The following is a 19824-nucleotide window of genomic DNA, read 5'->3' on the forward strand; positions in this document are numbered from 1 at the left end:
GAAAAGTGGAGGAGCTAGGACACTAGGACAATAGCTAGGACAATAGGACACTCACTGCTGGGTGTAGAGGGTCTTTATTCAGTTTTTAAATAGAACAGGCCTGATCTCTACAATAGTAGAATATAGAACATGTAGGGACAGAGAAAACCAGAAGATGGCAGCAACACAACACATTGAATGCTGGCTGCCATAAAACGTTTTTGATTTGTTACACATCTAAAATGTCTGCTCTTTTTTACGTTTCCTTCAATGGAGAAACAATTTCCTGTCAACTTCTGTCACATTTGTGCTGTAAACTGCAAACAAAGTTTCAGAGAAACATTCACAGTGATGAATAAAACCTGAGGACAATGATCTGTGTTACTATGGAGACTTGGTGTGGAACATGTGACAGGAAGTGAAAACATTTTCCATTCCTGGATTTCACTGTTGAGCAGCGATTAATCTTTTAATGAGGTAAAAGTATCAGAAATACTCTATTACAAAGGAATCTGTTACATTATCAGTGAAAATTCTCTGTCCATATCAAAACCATCACTAAAGTGCTGGTCAGTGGAAACTTGTTGAAGGTTTCAGTTTTCAGCTCTTAGACCAGAGACAGATGTTAACAGCTGCAGCATCTGAGTCTAGAATATGATGGATTCTGGATCACACATCTGGGCTTATTCTGGCTCTGGATGCTGCAAGCAAACAGAACAAATGAGAGCTTTTAAGCAGCTTCAATAATTTCATGGAGAAGTGCTGATGCCGTCACCAAACAGCTGCAGCAAAACATTGTTTAATTTCTCAAACAGTGACTTTAATTTATCGCTGTTGCTCTCAGGCCTGTGGAGACGATGCTGCAGAAAATCCAGACTTTAGCGAGACGATGGACTGAAACAGGACTTTCAGAGATTCATAGAGAATAAATGATACATTGTGAGTATCTGAACCACTCAGCCACCAACATGAAACACTAACAATGTTAAAAGGTTTGTGTGGTAAAGACAGGAGGCAGGAACAGGTGCAGCAAAGTGAACCATCACATTACTGTGAATCCACTAGTCATCACAGATTAGGATCAAATTACTGCCTTTTCATTTTTTTGCAGGTTGAAACTAAACCTGGTGACTTTAAGAAAACCGTTGTAAGCAGCTGCTTCCCAAACAGCAGGCAGCACACGTCCTGTACGTCATGTGGTTGCTCAGGGTTTCACCCCAGACTTGAACTCTGGCCTCCTCTCAACCAAACTGTGTGTGTGTCATATTTCTTACAGTCACTAAACATGAAGCAGCTGCTCAAACAAACAACCTCCAGCTTTGTTTGTCTCAGTCATTAGACACAGTTCAAACTGCTGGTTCTCTGCTGTAGAGCTGCTGCTAGAAAAACGTTTCTCCTTCTATTAACAAATGACTCTTACAAGTGTTTGCAGCTATTTTGATGTATCTGACAGCAGCAGGTCTTTGTAGAAGCAACTCTGGGCTGATCAGTAACTCTCTGAGTGCTGTTTCACTTCCCCAAAACACAGGATTCTGCAGAGGCCGAGTTAAGATCAGAGGAAAATGTGATGTGTGATGTTTTTTATTGACACAATGATGCAGTTGAGTGCAAAGGTTTCATCCCCTTTTGTTTGGACATGGCACCAACAGGAAAACAAGTCAAATGATGAAAAACTGAATCTTAATCAATGTCAGATTAAAGGAACTTTACTACCAGCTGAATGTGCGTTAATGTGTGTTTTTTGTGAATGAAGTAAAAAACTCTTTGTGTTCCTCACATGTGTTGGTGGACAACATTCTGTAAGAGAAAGCAGAGCCTGTTCCCAGGCCAGGAACACTCAGACGGTTCCACTTAGTATGAGTTTGAAAGGATGAAGGAGAGGACCACAGGACAGAGGTGAATGAAGAATTCATGTAAATTACAGTCATGTGACCGTGTGATCACAGGATGTGAGTCAGGGTGAGATCTGCTCGTCTTTCTGCACAAAACCAACCGAGCTTGATGAAAATAGCGGTTAGAGCAGGGAGGTGGATTTCTGGCCTGTTGCACTAATTCCTGACTTTACCACCTGGGTTTCTCAGGTACGTTTGTATTGTTTGGACTAAATTTCTCAGGCCTGTGATGTGAAGCAGCTCTGCATCATGTTGGCTGAATATGGGGAAGTCATTTCACAGCAGCATTAACACAAACTGAAATTTACTGCAAACTAACGTCTCTCTGTGTGTAAATGCAGCTGATGCGTTCGATGGCAGCGTCGACTGTGATCACAGCGATGGTCAGCATGTTGCTGAGCGTCATGTTTGTTTCAGGTGAGAAAAGTTCAGCTGGAGCTCAGTGAAACGTTGACCTTTATTAACATGATTTTTGTTGAGTTGGAATCTGTGCATCGTGAACTTTTGTCGTACTGATCATGAAGCTTCCTTCACAGGAGATCGAGCTGCTTGTCTGCGGGATTCAGGCCTCTTCATTACTGCTCCACTCAACTTGGAGGCACTGAGTGGATCTTGTCTGCTGATCCCATGTAACTTTAGTGTTAAATTACACGAGCAGTTTAACAGCAGAACCAGCATCTTTGGAGTGTGGCTTAAAAACGATCATCTTTTTCACCAGAAGCCAAACAATGTGATCTACAACAGCAGTAAGACAGTTAACACCTACCCCATGAGCATCACCGGAGACCTGACTCAGAAAAACTGCACCACCCTGTTTTCTAATCTGAGCACAAACTACACAGAGAAATACTTGTTCAGAATCGAGAACGGGCCGGTGAGAGCAATAGCTGTTTGTGACGTTCTTCACATAACCATTAAAGGTGAGTTTTCCTCTTTGTCACCAGTGTATCTGTGATGTCCTCATTCAGTAAACACTGTTGTCAGCAGGTCTTTGAGGCTGTAGGGAAATACAGGAGAATTATATCAAAGTTCAGCACATTGACCATAAGTTCTATCATTTACTACATGTCTCCACTCGGGGACAGTTTCCTTTGAAGAACGTGGTTTATACAGGAGCCTATTGATCCCACAGCAGGTTGAAAAGCACACAGGTCAAAACACAAGCTACTTTTCCATATTTGTATCACTTTGAAGTCTTTTTGATTTCCTGTTAACAGGAAACACTCTGATACTTCATGCTCACTTTTCCCTCATTTAAACACTCAGTGCTACTTTAGCAACAAGTGAATGTTCACAAGTGTGTGACTGTTTTAATGAAACACTGATAAACAGCATATTCATTCAGCTTCCAGTCTGACCACAAACACACTTTGGATTTTTGATTCAGGTTGAACTGAAGTTGGAATTTTGCAGCTGGCTTCAAATGAAACGTTTGCCTCCAAATGTGATGACATTTTGTTTTGCTTTGGATTAAACTAGGGCCACACAATCCTGATGAAGCCGGATTTTAATTGCTGAATTAGCTTTTGATTTTCAGAGAAAGACTTCAAAGTCAAACAGTTCATCTGTTTATTTACTGAATTTTTCAGTCTAACGTGTCATTTCAAACTCCAGATTCTGCTCCGAGCCCCATCATTAAAATCCCAGGTGATGTGAAGGAGAAGGAGTCTGTCACTATAACCTGCTCAGCTCTCACTCCCTGTCCACACTCCCCTCCTAAACTCACCTGGACTCTGCAACAAGACCCTCACACCAACATAGTGAACACAAATGGAACCTTTACAACTAAAATCCAGGAGACCATCACTCTGTCAGACAGACATGATGGATCCACCATCAGCTGTTCTGCCACATATCCTGTGAATGGAGGAAGAGACGTCAGGACAGCAGAGACACAAGAGACACTCAGAGTTTCATGTAAGACTGAATTTATTATATTTTATGCTGATGATTCTTCTTTATCCTTAAAAACACTGTGCTGACGTAGTTGAGCAGCTTACTGTGATGCACATCATGTGATACACGATGCGACTAAAGAAGTCCAGATTCTTAAGGCAGTCTGCACCTTGTTTACTAAGCTGAACATCTTCATTTAGTGCCTAACACTAACCTGACCTACCCCTGATGTTTTTGGACCTAACCTGAACCAAACTGCTGTGTTTGCACATGTTTAATTTGGTGTTTTTTAGTGATTAGACCAAAAAACTAAAGAATGTGAAACTTCTAAGGAACCTTTCAAATTCTAAGGAACAGTAGCCACCATTTTGTTGTGTGATATCAAAAAAGGGGTACAATCGTAACAGATGCCTGACCCCCTACATCTTTTGGTAAATGGCTGCTTACATAGCACCGTTATCCAAAGCGCTTCACAATGTTGCTTCTCATTCACACACTCACACACCGATGGCGGCAGCTGCCATGCAAGGTGCTCACTTGACCCACCAAGAGCAACTTGGGGTGCAACGTCTTGCCCAAGGACTTTCACACATAGCCAGGAAGGACTGGGAATTGAACCACTGACCCTGTGGCTATTTAGTGGACAAACCTTGTCAACTGAGCTACAGCCGCCAACCTTCAAAGAGATCAGTGTAATAACGGTTTCCTCAGTCACTGATTGATCTCAGAAGGTCTCACATTAATATTCCTCATGTTCCAAATCCTCCAGACTCCCCCAGGGACACTGCAGTGGAGATCAGCCCCACTGGTCCAGTGTCCGTCGGCAAGGTGGTGAACCTCACCTGCTCCTGCAGAGCCAACCCTCCTGTTCTCCAGTTCACCTGGTTGATGATCAGTGATGGGAGACTACAACTGCTCAAAGCTCACGCACAGATTTATAGTTTTAAAGTCACGGATCGCGATCGACACAGGTTGTTCTACTGCGAGTGCAGAAATGATCTGGGCTTTGAACTGTCGAAAGGATGTCAGCTGACGTTTGACGGTAAGAGACGTTTGCTGACGTTTTAGCTTTGCAGCATTGTCCATTAAGGTGATTGTCTTATTGTGTTACAGGTTCACATGTGTCTCAGCTGTTCACTGTCCCTGTTCTGGTTAAAATCCTGGAGATTGCGATGCTCATCTGTACATTGATCATCTTTGAGTGGTGAGATGAACATTAGCATGCAACTACAAACTAATTGGAGTCATTTGACCTGTGGTTTGGACGTATCAGATCCATCATTGTCATCACAGCAACAAGAGACTTTGTCTTTCTCTTTTTCAGCTGCTTTAGATTGAGGTTCTCCACCAAACCTGTTAAGGTAAATGTCAACATCCAGAGAAGTGAACTAAATCCAATGAACTCCCAGGAAGTCTCAAGAGGAAAGAAGCAGCCAGCTTAAATAGCTGCTAATTTAGCTCTGAAGAGGGTTTTTGTGGATGTTTTAATACAGTTAGGTGATGTTTAAATGTCCTATACACCAGTGATATAGGCCACAATGAAACGGACGACACTGCAGATATTTCTTTCAGGAGTTGCTGAAATCTGCAAATACATTCACTATAAATGATGTGTGGGCACAGAAAACATCCATACGACAAAATATGCACTTCAAACATACGTGAGCACAGTTTTCCAGAGGCAGCGTGAAAGAAATGAACGTGAGGACATTACCATGAGAGCTGTAATCATTCATGAGAACATTATTTAGGTGTTTTTAGATTCTACAGATTTGGATCAAATGCAGATTTAGAGGATTAATGTTGAATAACTGTCTCTGAATGATGGACTTTTCTTTGCAGCCATTTTTTCTTTGTGTCCAAACTGAGAAAGTCTGTTTCATCATGAGTATAATATAGACTGTTTCTCACATGTGCTGGAATCCTGATCTTCTCCAGACATTACCAAGACACTCTGTATGTGAGAACGCAAACACCCAAGTGAGATGGTCGGGAAAAACCCCAGAAGTGATCCTACATGCCCCCAAGTGACAAAGTCCAGATTATGTGAGTGAGCCTTTTGTATAAAGACCACGCTGCTCTGCCCTAAATTGTCAGAAGGATTAAAGACATTGTCCAGAGTCCATATGTTGATAAGAGGCTTATATCAATAACTGACATTTATTAATGCCATTTAAGATATAAAAGCAGTAGTAGATCTAATCACAGTCTGTGTGGTAACAGCTTCTCTGATGCTGATGGAGAAATGTGAGGAATTCAGTTCTGGTTTGTCTGAATTTAGAAGTAGGAAATTATTGGACATCCAGGCTTTTGTGTCTTTTAGACATGCTTAAAGTTTGATTGACAGTGTCAAGGATAAATTTAAGATTCAATATTCCAACAACTTTATTGATCCCATAGGAAAATTGTGAAACATAAATAAAGCTAGGTGTCATCAGCGTACAGTGTTTCCTAATAATGTCTAAAGGAGAAAAAATGTTGGTCAGTGGTGTCAAATGTTGGTTCATGTCCACAGGAAACGACAGAGAGTGACTGAGTCATGACGTGAAGAGGAAGTTGTGTTCAATAGAAATAGAACAACACAGTGTATTTTCTCTTTTCTACTCATTGTCCACTTGTGTCACGTACAGGAACGTGGAGCTATGTGAGGCTTTTCTGTTTCATGTTTCTTTGTTAGGCAGTGTAGCTCAAAATGCTAAACATGAGACATATTTGTCTCATGCTGGAAACGTTGTGGTAGATTTCCTTTGTTATATATTAAAAAGACACTTTGTGATGTATTTGCTTTACTTTTGTTTCCTCTGAATGTTTTAAACATGTGGCAAATGAAATCAAAGAGAGAAAAAGTGAAGGGTTGCAACTTTGGTGAAGATTTTTAAACCACAGTCAAATTTCTGTGAGAGAAAAATGTTTTTAATACCAATTCTTTAATTCACATGGTTTCATTATAGCTGCAACAGTGTGTTCTGCGATTCGCCTGAATTAAATATTTGATGCAGTCTGCAAAATAAAAACGAGAGGCTGATCAATTCGTTGATTCAATTGTTGATTGTGTTTGTTCACATTTTCCTCATTAATGGGTGAAAACAAAGACAACATGAAGTGCACTTTACTGCTTTATGCATAAATAGATGATGAGGGTTGTTTCTGTTTCCAGGTAACTCCTGACAGGGGAATACAGTGAACAGTGAGAGATTCACAGAGGATCACGATGCATCAGGAGCAGATATTAATGAAAATACAAATGAACAGGCTCCGGGACGATTGACCACCACAAAGAACTTTCATTTCTTAGTTTCTCACCGTGTGTTAAAGTGCAACATAATGACCTTGGTCACACAAAGTGATTTTGGTTCATTCTGCAACTTTTTGACACAATATGAATAAGATTCAGAGAAAAAATAAATAAACATGAACACATCACAGTTAAAGGTGCTGACTGCAACAAAGGTTATCGTCTTAAATGAATTTGCCCACACACACAGACACACACAGACACACACACACATGCATCCTGATGTTGCTGATGCTCCTGACCATGAGCATTTGAAGACGTCTCACCAGCCCGTGAAAACATCTAAAGATTCTCATCCCGCTGAGGTTGAACTCAGAATACAACCTGATGTAACAAACAGCTGGATCAATGTGTGTGACAGCTTAACTGTCTGAAGTGGAAAAAAACATCCTGTTTGCAGTAGATCCTAAATAATCGCTCCTCAATACTGAGGATAGTAAATAACTGTAGACCCGATCTGCACATTAATAACAAGACAAGCCTGCTGCAGTATAATATGATAGTACTGCTTTAGATACTAAAGAGAAATTACTGACAAGCCTCATTCGTCTTCTATTGACTGTGTCTAACAGCACTGACAGTGTATTTAATGGACAACTCAAATGGTTAGATATAAAATTATGAGGTACTTAGTATATATGTCAGAGCTGACACCCACAGCAGTTCGGGAAACTGGTGATGTTTACTGTGCTTGGTCATGTCCACATCAGTAGTCTGCAGGATCCACTGCTCCACCTGGTGGATACAAACAGCATTGTAACAGGCTTCCACACGGTGCTTAGGGGAGTAAACAATGCTGTGCTGCATGCAATACAGTCAGATCCAGAGGATCACACAGGGATGATGGTGGACTTGTGTCTGACAGTGGAGCTGTTCTCAGAGCAGTTCAGACTGCAGCACTGAGAGTCATCTCCACTTCTTCTGATTCCTCTGTCAGTCACTGCTGGATGAAGCTCTCCTCTCCACTCTACCTCCCAGTAACATGGTCCAGTCAGAGCCTCTCTGCACACAACATGCTGCTGCTGCAACATCTGGATCATCAGCTCTCACAACATCCTGTTCAGTCTGATCATCCCACCCAGCTGTTGTGAGAAGAGCGAGAGAGAAAACAGAGGAGATGAATCCGTTTTTACGGTCAGTGATTGTAGCACATTCAGTATAAAGAGCAGCAGGAACTTCAGTCCCTGTTCAGAGTGGAAGTGGGTGGAAGTGATTGACTTTTGTTAAATTTCATGTTTTGTCTCTGTTTTGTGAAGTGTATTAACTTTTATGTAAATTCTGTGTTTTCATTAGTTACCTGAACTGGAATTACTGCATCACAGTTTATTGCTTCTGCAAACTTCTCCAGTTGCACTTCTCATCCATGTCTGTTGAGACTCATATCCTAATCAGTTCATCTGTGGTTTTAAATGGACTTTTGCACTAGATGTAATGAAGCTCCCGTCTGGTTGTTTCTGCTATCTATCTTGGCTTGAAAGGGAAGGATGTGACTTCACGGTGACTTTGACCATCATTCCTTGATCACCAAAATCTAATAAGTGCTTAATCAGTGCTAATTGCATTTTTGTTTCAAATTTGAAGAAACTACCTCAAGACATTCCAAGACATTCTCTTAAGCTTTGTGTATTGTCAAGAATAGATGGATGTAAGGTCACAGTGACCCTGAGCTATAAAATCTAATCAGTTCATCTTTTAGTTCAAGTCAACTTTTAGGCCAAATTTGAAGAAGTTCCCCCAAAGCAAGAACAGAATGAAAAGACTACCTGACAATATATTGCCTCCTGTTATGGCCGTCACCGGTGTGGAGGCATAAAAAGTCAAAGCTTACACCACGTGAACTCAGAACAAGTAAAACAAAGTTTAAATATTATTTATAGAAAAGAAATGTCTGTGAAAATATTGTCAAAAGCAAAATCATAGCTCGAAGCCTCTGCTGACCTCAGAGTCTCCAGTCTCCAGTCTGGACTCTCCACAAGATCACACAGAAGCTTCACATCGGAATCCTGCAGCTTGTTTCCAATGAGCCACAGTTCTCTCAGATGGGAGGGGTTGGACTTCAGAGCTGATGCCAGGGAATCACAGCTGATCTCTGACAAACCGCAGGAACCCAGTCTGAATAGAAAAGAATACATGCAAATAAAAATTTGAGAAATTTGTTAAAATTAATTTGAACTTTTAATAAAAGGTAAATATTACATACAAAAGACTAAAAACTTTCAATATTTAAAATAATTTTATGTATTTAAAATTAAAAATAATCACAAAGGAAAATTTAAAAATACATTATTTTTATTTATTATTAAATGTGTGGATTAATTTGATGTATTAAAAATGTTTATTTCATTTGTGGACTTAAGTCACTGAACTGACCTTAGATTCTCCAGCCTGCAACATGGACTCACCAGTCCAACACACAGCAGCTTCACTCCTGAATCCTGCAGGTCATTATCACTCAGCTCCAGTTGTCTCAGATGGGAGGGGTTGGACTTCAGAGCTGAGACCAGAGAATCACAGCTGATCTCTGACAAACTGCATTCACTCAATCTAAATTAAGAATAAAACTAATTCAACAAATAAAATCCACATTTCCTTATACTGGTTTCAGAGTTTAGATAATAAAATGAAAAGCCCAAACACCTGACCCCAGGACACAGGTGAAAAAATAGGAATGCCCTCATTTATGTTTTAGGTAGGAATCCTAATCTGAGCCCATCACACAAAGTCCACTCCAACAAAGCAAAGATATAATGTAGGTGCTAAACTAAAAAATTAAATGTGGTTTAAAAAAACTTATATAAATAAGCAAATCTGTTGTTACGGCATCTTGAGTTTGAATATTTCAGTCAGAGCAAACATCAAACTGCTGTCAATGATATATTGGTCTTTGTCACATACTTTGACAGAGGGGACAATTTTATGAAAATTAAATGGACTAAACCACCAAAGAAGAAATTAAGACTTTACCATTAAGATCCTCAGTGTGGATCTGTATAATTTGAACCTTATGTCTTCACAACAAAGTCATCTAAAGACACTTTACAGAATAAAGTCAAGATTATAAAGATGTATAGAGAGAACCCAACAATTCCCCCTTGAACAAGCACTAGGCAGCAGTGGAGAGGAAAAAACTCCAGCAGACTCAGGGTGGACGGCCTTGACCACAACTTTCACATCATATTAATCTCAGCCCTGAACTGAAAAATGGAGTCTGACCTCAGAGTCTCCAGTCTACAATGTGGACTCTCCAGAAAACCACACAGCAGCTTCACTCCTGAATCCTGCAGGTTGTTTAAGCTCAGGTCCAGTTCTCTCAGATGGGAGGGGTTGGACTTCAGAGCTGAGACCAGAGAATCACAGCTGATCTTTGACAAACTGGAACATTTCAATCTGAATAAAGCATAAAACAAGTAAGAAACATCAATAATCAGTCATATATGTGCTAATCAATTATGTTTTTTCTAAAATTAACAGTATGACTTTGTCATTCTATTATTGTGCATTGTGATCCAAAATATTAATAAAGGAATTCCTGTGGTATTGCATAGACAACAATTTGTAGGACGTGGGGCCACACTGACTTTGACCTTTAACACCCAAATCCAATCTGTTCATCCTTGAATCCAAGTTGACATTTGTTCCCTCAAGACATTCTAGAGATGATGCACACAAGAATGGAATGGATGGACAACCTGAGAAGTGTGTATATTGGTTTTACAGTGCTTGGCATCCCTGGGAAAGACTATACAAGAGTGCTGGAAAGGAGGCTCAGACTGGTCGTTAGACCTCAGATTTAGAAAGAGATTCTATTCTGGATTTTGAAAATTGAAAAATTCCTTTACAGGGCTGCTGGAGGCTTAAAGGGAATTTTCCTATTCAGTCTATGGGTTTTACAGTCATATGAGCATCCAATTCAAGACATATTGTGGGTTGGTGCTGCATAAGGTGCCGTGGTCATTGTTATGAGCCTTCTAAAATTGGACTCAGAGTTCTGTTTGTATTCTTTGCAAGAAATCAAACCTGTTGCCAACTGGTGTTGGATTCTGCCAGGGTGGCTTCTTCTCAGTGATCCTGTTGGTGATTTACCTGGACAGGAGTTGAAGGTGCAGCAAGGGGTTGAAGAGTTTCTGGTTTTAGTTTCTCTGTCTTTTGCAAAGGATTTTGTTTGGCTTCATGGGGCCTTGACCGGTGCAGTTGTTTGCAGTCAAGTGTGAAGCAGCTGTGATGAGAATTTAACTGTGAAGTATTTTATTGTTTTCTTTACAACTGAGGGTAAAATTGAGAATCGAGACTGTTGCAGCATCAGCAGAAATGATGGTGCAAAAAGAGTTAAGATATTTATGATAAGTCTGTGTCTGTTCTTTCTTTGTGAAGACTTTTGTCAAAATCTTAATGCCAAGAGAGAAACTTAGACCAACCTAATGAAAACAAACACAGTCAAACTGTCACAAATTGTTGTCAACTGACCTCAGAGTCTCCAGTCCACAGTGTGGACTCCCCAGAAAACCACACAGCAGCTTCACTCCTGAATCCTGCAGCTTGTTTCCACTCAGGTTCAGTTCTCTCAGATGGGAGGCGTTGGACTTCAGAGCTAAGACCAGACAATCACAGGTGGTCTCTGACAAACTGCAATAACTCAGGCTAATTAAAAGAAAAAAAGAAAAAAAGATGTATAAGATAAACTCAGTCCAATCTGTAATTAGAAATAAACATCAAATCACATATGACAGGGTAAAATAAGTCAAATAAGTGAAATAGATCAAACTTTAAAGAGCAAGAAGTATCAGTCAGTGAACTGACCTCAGAGTCTCCAGTTTACAGTGTGGACTCTCCAGAAAACCACACAGCAGCTTCACTCCTGAATCCTGCAGGTTAAGGTTTTTACTCATCTCCAGTTGTCTCAGATGGGAGGGGTTGGACTTCAGAGCTGAGACCAGAGACTCACAGCTGATCTCTGACAAACTGCAGCCCCACAATCTGAATACAGAATCAAAGATGTAAGTTTAGAAACAAAGTTCCTGTTTGAAACCATCAATGTTTCATCATCTGATCAGAGCTGAGATCAGGATTTTCTCTCAGGATTCTCCAACAATATATTTGTGTCTTTCTTCTTCTTCATGTGGACATTCCATGTTGTCTTTGTGAAGACAGAAGCAACAATCTGATCATTGCTTTATATAATTCTCTTCATTGTAAGTGTAAGTTTTAGTTTATTGAGAAACATTAATGAAAAATATGAGTGTTTGAGTTCTGTAGGTTTAATTTCCGTGAACAAACATTTTTTTTAACATTTTTCTTTCCTTTTCTCTGCACCTTCCAATCCCACTCTGCTGCTCCTCTCTACATTTATTCCACTCAAATCAAACAGGATCAACTGTCTCTGCTTCTTGACACAGTTGGCAGTTGGATGCTTCTTCATTAGCTTCAGTCAACTATTTAGTGCTGTGTGTCCTGTTCTTAACCTGCTGATTCTTCTCTCCTCCTTCTATTTGCTCCAAGCTGATTCTCTTTTGCTGCTTTATAAGTGTCTTCAATTCTAAGTCTGACAATCAAATGTCATTTTCACATTTTTACATCGGATTTTTCTACTTTACAATCAGAGTCGACACTTTCAAAACTTACTTTCAACCACTGAATAGTTTGAATGTGATTTGACCACAGAAACATGAACCTGTCTGTAGTTTAGTGTCACCACAACTTTCACATCATATTAATCTCAGCACAAAACTAAAACATGGAGTCTGACCTCAGAGTCTCCAGTCTACAGTGTGGACTCTCCAGAAAACCACATAGCAGCTTCACTCCTGAATCCTGCAGCTTGTTGTCCCAGATGTCCAGTTCTCTCAGATGGGAGGGGTTGGACTTCAGAGCTGAGACCAGAGAATCCCAGCTAATCTCTGACAAACAGCAGTCCCACAGTCTGAATAAAAAAGTATCATATTTTATAAACCAAGCATTGCAAAAACAACTGGTTAAAGGAAACATGATGGTTTTGCTTACAGTCTACTTTGAAATGACAGAATTTATTCTTTAACAACAAACAGTCTTCATATGTAAAACCCAAAGCTAAATGTAGTTGTGTGGATGGATTTAACCTGTACAAAAAGAAAACACCAACCTCAGAACCTCCAGTTTACAGTTTGGACTCTCCAGTCCAGCACACAGCAGCTTCACTCCTAAAACATTCAGGTCATTGAAGCTTAAGTCCAGTTCTCTCAGATGAGAGGGGTTGGACTTTAATGCTGATGCCACAACTTCACAATGAGTCTCTGAAAGTCCACACCAAGAAAGTCTGTGATGATAAACAAAATGAAATGTAAAATGTGTAAAATACCTATTATTTATTTTGGTCACAAAGCAGATTAAGTAAATGTAGTGAGATAACTAACAATAAATGTGACCGCATGTCTGTCCCATTCTCATCAACAGTATATCTCTGAAATTCCTGAAGGGAATTTTTATTTAAATATGGCATATGTGTCAAACGGGACTTATGGATGAACTAATTAGAGTCTCTTTACTTTAGAGGAAAGTTTAAGGAATAGTGGTGACCTCAGTGGCAGATTTAATGAATGAAATGCGCACTTATCAGCCTTACTCCCAGTATTTAAAAAACTGTTGACTTACTGAGCCTTTCTGCAGTTCCTCACAGCTGGGATCAGTCTTCGTTGTCCTTCTTTTGATGTGTTGTACTTGTCCAGGTCCAACTCATCCAGAACCTCCTCTGACATCTGCAGCATGTAGGCCAGAGCTGAGCAGTGGATCTCAGAGAATGTCTCTGATCTGTTCTTTGACTTCAGGAACTCTTGGATCTCCTGATGTACTGAGTGGTCCTTCATCTCCATCAGACAGTGGAAGATGTTGATGCTTCTGTCAGGAGACATTTTCTCACTGTTCATCTCCTTCAGGTTGTTGATGACTCTCTGGATGATTTCTGGCCTGTTCTCTGTCTGAACCAGCAGAGCTCCTAAGAGTCTCTGGTTGGACTCCAGAGAGAGGCCATGAAGGAAGCGGACAAATAGGTCCAGGTGGCCATTTTGACTTTGGAGGGATTTCTCCATAGCAATATCTAGGAATGCATCTAGAGATGAGTAACTATTTTCTTGTCCCAGTAAGTTCTTTACTACCTCAGTGTTCCTATTATTGTAACAGTGGAAGAAGTAAACTGCAGCCAGAAACTCCTGGATGCTCAGATGAACAAAGCAGTAGACTGTTTTCTGGAAGATCACACTCTCTCTTTTGAAGATCTCTGTACAAACTCCTGAGTAAACCAAGGCCTCTGTGACATCAAGACCAGACTGCTCCAGGTCTTCTTGGTAGAACATGATGTTTCCTTTCTCCAGATGTTCAAACGCCAGCCTCCCAAGCTTCAGAAGAACTTCCCTGTCAGCCTCCATCAGCTCCTGTGGACTGGTCTCATGTCCCTCATCATACTTGTTCTTCTTCCTCTTCGTCTGAACCAGCAGGAAGTGTGAGTACATGTCAGTCAGGGTCTTGGGCAGCTCTCCTCTCTGCTCTGTAGTCAACATGTCCTCCAGAACTGTAGCAGTGATCCAGCAGAAGACTGGGATGTGACACATGATGTGGAGGCTCCTGGATGTCTTGATGTGGGAGATGATTCTGCTGGACAGCTCTTCATCACTGAACCTCCTCCTGAAGTACTCGTCCTTCTGGGCGTCAGTGAAGCCTCGTACTTCTGTTACCTTGTCGACACATGTAGGAGGGATCTGATTGGCTGCTGCAGGTCTGGAAGTTATCCAGACCAGAGCCGAGGGAAGCAGATTCCCCTTGATGAGGTTTGTCAACAGCACGTCGACTGATGACTTCTGTGTGACATCAGACACAACCTCACTGTTGTTGAAATCCAGTGAAAGTCTGCTTTCATCCAGGCCGTCAAAGATGAACAAAAGTTCACAGACAGCCAGCTGCTCTGCTGTGACCTTCTGTAATGTTGGATGGAAAACATGGAGCAGCGTGAGAAGACTGTACTGCTCATCTTTGATCAAGTTCAGCTCCCTGAACGAAAGCACAACCAGGACACTGACATCTTGGTTTTCCAAGCCCTCTGCCCAGTCCAGACTGAACTTCTGCACTGAGAAGGTTTTTCCAACACCAGCGACGCCGTTGGTCAGAACCACTCTGATGTGTCTCTGTTGGTCAGGTAAGACTTTAAAGATGTCGTGGACCTTGATTGGAGTGTCATGGAGGGTCTTCATCTTGGAAGCTGTCTCAAGCTGCCTCACCTCATGTTGGGTATTAACCTCTTCACTCTGTCCCTCTGTGATGTAGAGCTCAGTGTAGATCCTGTTGAGGAGGGTTCCACTTCCTGTTTCATCACTTCCTTCAGTCACACATTCACATCTCCTCCTCAGACTGATCTTATGTTCATCTAAAACCTCCTGTAGACCAACATCTGCTGAAAGACAAGAAACTGTGTGAGTTTGAAGAAACAGAATCTGTCACTTACAAACACAAAACCAGTCAATGTCTTACTTATTGCAGTTCTCGTCTGACTGTCTGTCTTCAGTCCAGGGGTTGTTCTGGATCTTTCTCCACACTGGGGACAGGAGGAGTCTCCTGATAAACCAGACTGGTCCCAGTATGAGGTGATGCACTGTCTGCAGAACCAGTGTCCACAGCTGGTAGAGACTGGATCCTTCAGGACGTCCTGACACAAAGCACAGCAGGACAGCTGCTCCTCTACAGAAACATAATTTTCCTCATTCTCTCTGTGAAAACATTTATTTATAAGTATAAGTAAAAGTCCCCGTCGGGCTTATGCACTACGCTGACATTCAAAGTAACTAGGACTGATAGAACAGTAATGTCAGTGCTTTATAAACAGTGCGTCTGCATATCTCTGTGTGTACACTACATTTATGAATCTGGGCTCTGCTGTGCACCTGTTTAGTTCATATATGTCAGTTTACAGTAGAGAAAATTCTCTTACTTTGTACCTGAGGCTCCCTGCTCTTTACTAAAGGTTAGAGGTTCCTTGATGGACTCATTGTTCTTCAAAGACAGACAGATGGATCCTGCAGACTCTGGTCTCTGTCTGTGGTCCTGACCTCTGCAAACACAAACAGATTTTACTCCAATAACATCCCTGATCAATTTTATGATGACAAAGTCCTTTAGGGAAATCGCAGCTAAAGCAGTAGGGGTTGGGTGACGCGTCGATATAACGATTAAAAAATAAGTCGGTTTACAAAACATGCATCGACCTGTCACAAGTTAGGGTAGAAATTAAGATTCGGTGCCTGAGACAATTTGGGGAGAATGAAGAAACTACCTGACAGTGCACAGATTTCATTGTTAAACATTAACTAGAGCACAAAAACATCAATATTTGTGTTCTGAAATCATCGAATATTATTTTTTAAGGCAACACTCAGACTGTCGAATAAGAAAATAAACTTTCAGAGCAGCGTCTTCTCTCTGAGTCTGAGCGAGGACAGAGCTCAGCCAAGTGTCCCTGTCTGCAGCAGAGACGGACACAGCTCAGGTAAAGTCAAAATTACTTCTTAAGCGATAATTTCAACTGTGCCCACATTTCCTGATCCACCATCATGTGTTTACCATAACAAGCTAGTTGGTTAATTACTAAGTGCTACGAACACATTATGTTACATCCATCTAAAGCTGCAAGTCATAAAAAGCTGGATGTGTTTCACCTAATGTGCCACAGGTTGTGCTGGACACACTGAGACAGTCATAGTCCCAAACTAGACAGGACCCTGTAGCTGACTGTCCCCAGGAGGACAGGGATCAGTGATAGGGACTAATTTCTGATTAAACTAAAGTAACTGAACTAAACTGAATGGAGATGCATCACATTCCTTTAATTTAAATGGAACAAACTGCTGCTTTAATTATATTGTGGCGAGACGTCACATTAGTCTGTAAAACACAGATTACCAGTTAAGACTGGCCTATTTTTGGGGGGAGGAATAACACCCTGCAGTGCATACTTTGAATTATTTTATTGAAATATAAATGATTGATGATTTAAATGTTGATTGTAGTAAATGAATTGTTATGTTATTATATTAGGTAACATTATTACATTAATATATATATATTAATTAAAAAATAAAAAAGCTTCATTGGAAAAAGATCTATACATTAATCAATGAATTGAAGAAATAATCTATAGATTAATCAACCAAAAAAGTGATGTCGTACAATCTAGCACCATACTGATGGATGGAGGCAGCATCCATAAACGTCAATGGTGAATCAAATACTGTCCTGTTTGTCGATCACATCATCATCATCATCATCAAATATCTACATGAGAGATTAAGAAATGAGACCCCTTCACCTCCTCTGCTCATTCAGATTCCTGAACACCTGGATCGACCTGGATCCATAAAACTGAACTATGAGCAAAGGGGGCCTGCCTCTGTCGAGCACTACATTAACTCACACTTGTTCTACTGAAATGTTTGAGTCTAAGCACAGTGTGTATGTTTATGGTGACGAAGGACTGATAGCCTGATATACTCTGTTATTCACATGCTGCTGACTTCAACCTGAAATCAATATAAATATCAGATCAGACACGACAGAGTGAAGAACTGCTAATACATTCAACTACTGAACCTCTTTCATCATTACTGTGACATCAACAGATGACAAACAGGAATCAAAGCAGGAGAAGGGTGAAGGGGTTTTTCTTCATTCACACTGGGAAAGTTTACTCAGTGAATGACTTCACACTCGTGTATATATAGCTTTCAGTGACATGAGCCTAATATTCTACTTTGTGTTTGTACCACGTATTATGAGTAATTAAACATGAGGTGCAAAGAGTTAATATGTATTTGAATATTAGTGTAGTATAGTAAATCTTGCTGCTCGCTGAATCCTTGTTAGCTCTGTTTACAGTACAAACTGTGTCTTACTTTGTGTTTAAGGCTCCAGGTTCTTTCTTAAAGGCCAGAGGCTCATGTCTGGACTCGTCACTCTTCAGAGACAGACAGCTGGGTCCTCTACACTCCGCTCTGTCCTCCTTCTCCACACAAACACTCATGTTCTGGACTTCAGTTAGTCTGAGCCATAAAGCGTTAACACAACAACATGACAGAGGAGGTCCGTGCAGGACAGAACAGGAAGTAACACTTTTCTTTTTTTTTTCTTTTGGTCCCTCCTGTCACCCATAAGTCTTCCTACTTCTGCTACGTTTGACTCAAAATGGAGTCTGAACTGACTGCACACTCAGTTTCAGCGTCGCCCCTCCCCTCTCCAGTCAAAACACACATAATGTATCTGCACACAGGCTGAAGATTGCAGTAACTTCAAGTCTTACTTCACTCAACACAAGTTTCTGTATCACCCAGTAAAACTCAAAACCTAAATGATGCATTTGTTTTAAGCTAAACAACAAAGATAGTATAGTAATAATGTTATTAGTTATTCAGCTCTGATAATGTTTGTTTAGACTGACAGTGGTTGGTTAGAGTTAGACAAAGATCAGGGTCTGGTTTAAATTCAGCATTAATAATGTTTTGTTAGTAACCTTCAAACAAAACCACGTTTTTTACTACGTTATTAAGCCAATTTCTGTTGTGTGTTTTTAGTTTTTATTTCACTTTGAGGTCTGTTTGGTGACAGTTGCGGCACAGCAGACATGTCCTATATGTGACTAAAGTAGCTCTGTAGGGATTTCAGCTGCATTTCTCTGTGAAACGTCGTATCTTTTGTACACAGAGGGATCAGACATGCTGGTCAGACCAGAAGACATTAGATATGGTTGTTTTATTGTCATAATGTTTCTGTCATAATTCCCCCTCTGGACCATCTCTATCCCATTCTGCCCACTCTTAAACCCAGTTCCCCTTCAACTCCCATACCTGCATTCCCCTTCTCTCCCCTTTGTTGGTCTCACCTGGTCTTTTTTAGTTCACAAGTTTTGATCCCCTGTATCCAAGCTCTGTTTGTAGGAGCCATTGTGACAGTATTGTGTTCTGGTTTAGTGGTTCACTGTATGTGCACCCCCTTCATTATAAGATATGTTTGCCCCTGGCAATTACCTGTTAAGGTCATTTCCAGATCATCTTACCACTTCCATGCTTTACTTTGAACTCCACTTACCAGTTTGTCTCCTGCATATCTATTCTCTCCACACAGATTTGTATTTGTTCCTGGTTCGGCTGATTTCCCAGTTTTCTTGTTTATATTCAGTTGAACCTTTGCAATATTTCTGTTGTCTCGTTTGGTTCTACTTTTACCCACTACTACTTTTAGTGGCCCAATCCACTATACAGTCTACGCACCGAGTCTACGTGGTATTTCTTGTGTGTTTATTTAGTTTCTGTTCCTCTTTAGGTTTAGCTCACCTCATCTTGCTCATATTTAGTTAGTTCATTTAGTTTTTGGTCACTTGTGTTTGTGAAGTAACTTCGTCTAGTTTTGTCAATGTGCAGATTTTGAAGTCCTTTGGAGTGATTTTTAGTTATTCAGGCCCTTTGTTCTACTTGTGTTGTAGCCTGATAAACCCCATACTCTTACTTTCTGTCGCTCTCTTACATAAATCCATCCTTACACACAAACCATCAGTTTCCCTTGTTTATATGCCTTTCTTCCCTCTGTCCACCAGGTGGTATTCATTGACTTTTTCTACATAGATTTTCATGGTTTAAACTATTAAGAGAACAGTGTTAATATTTGTTATTATGACTTGTAAAAAACAAGAAATGTTTCCTTGTGTATTTAGTAGAGATTATTATGCATTTTGCCTATAACACTGTAGAGCTATGCATG

General features: G+C 40.5%; 2 protein-coding genes across 5 annotated transcripts; one reads left to right on the plus strand and one right to left on the minus strand.

Annotated features, from left to right (window-relative positions):
• The first annotated feature begins 146 nt into the window (after positions 1 to 146).
• Positions 147 to 7058, plus strand: LOC137104430 (B-cell receptor CD22-like). 3 transcript variants are annotated; one of them, XM_067485608.1, is made up of 10 exons: positions 147 to 918; positions 1091 to 2060; positions 2213 to 2288; positions 2408 to 2791; positions 3486 to 3788; positions 4537 to 4809; positions 4881 to 4971; positions 5092 to 5128; positions 5706 to 5813; positions 6925 to 7058. In XM_067485608.1, exons 3-9 carry the CDS (start codon positions 2216 to 2218, stop codon positions 5796 to 5798), a joined length of 1254 nt encoding a protein of 417 aa, XP_067341709.1. In that variant the 5' UTR covers positions 147 to 918; positions 1091 to 2060; positions 2213 to 2215; the 3' UTR covers positions 5799 to 5813; positions 6925 to 7058. The 3 variants fall into 3 exon arrangements, with proteins under 3 accessions (XP_067341709.1, XP_067341711.1, XP_067341710.1); XM_067485610.1 differs by lacking the exon at positions 6925 to 7058 and adding an exon at positions 6283 to 6804; XM_067485609.1 differs by having other exon boundaries at positions 147 to 2060.
• Positions 6793 to 18258, minus strand: LOC137104401 (NACHT, LRR and PYD domains-containing protein 12-like). 2 transcript variants are annotated; one of them, XM_067485530.1, is made up of 12 exons: positions 17967 to 18257; positions 16010 to 16129; positions 15553 to 15788; positions 13687 to 15475; positions 13178 to 13351; positions 12806 to 12979; positions 11860 to 12036; positions 11527 to 11700; positions 10276 to 10449; positions 9433 to 9606; positions 9001 to 9174; positions 6793 to 8144 (listed from the first exon to the last, which is right to left on the minus strand). In XM_067485530.1, the coding sequence occupies exons 1-12, from the start codon at positions 18092 to 18094 to the stop codon at positions 8132 to 8134; spliced, it is 3507 nt and encodes a 1168-aa protein (XP_067341631.1). In that variant the 5' UTR covers positions 18095 to 18257; the 3' UTR covers positions 6793 to 8131. The 2 variants fall into 2 exon arrangements, with proteins under 2 accessions (XP_067341631.1, XP_067341632.1); XM_067485531.1 differs by lacking the exons at positions 11527 to 11700; positions 11860 to 12036 and having other exon boundaries at positions 17967 to 18258.
• Positions 18259 to 19824: the final 1566 nt, after the last annotated feature.

This window comes from Channa argus, chromosome 19 (genome assembly GCF_033026475.1).
Source record: "Channa argus isolate prfri chromosome 19, Channa argus male v1.0, whole genome shotgun sequence".
In the NCBI taxonomy this organism is placed as follows: Eukaryota; Metazoa; Chordata; class Actinopteri; order Anabantiformes; family Channidae; genus Channa; species Channa argus.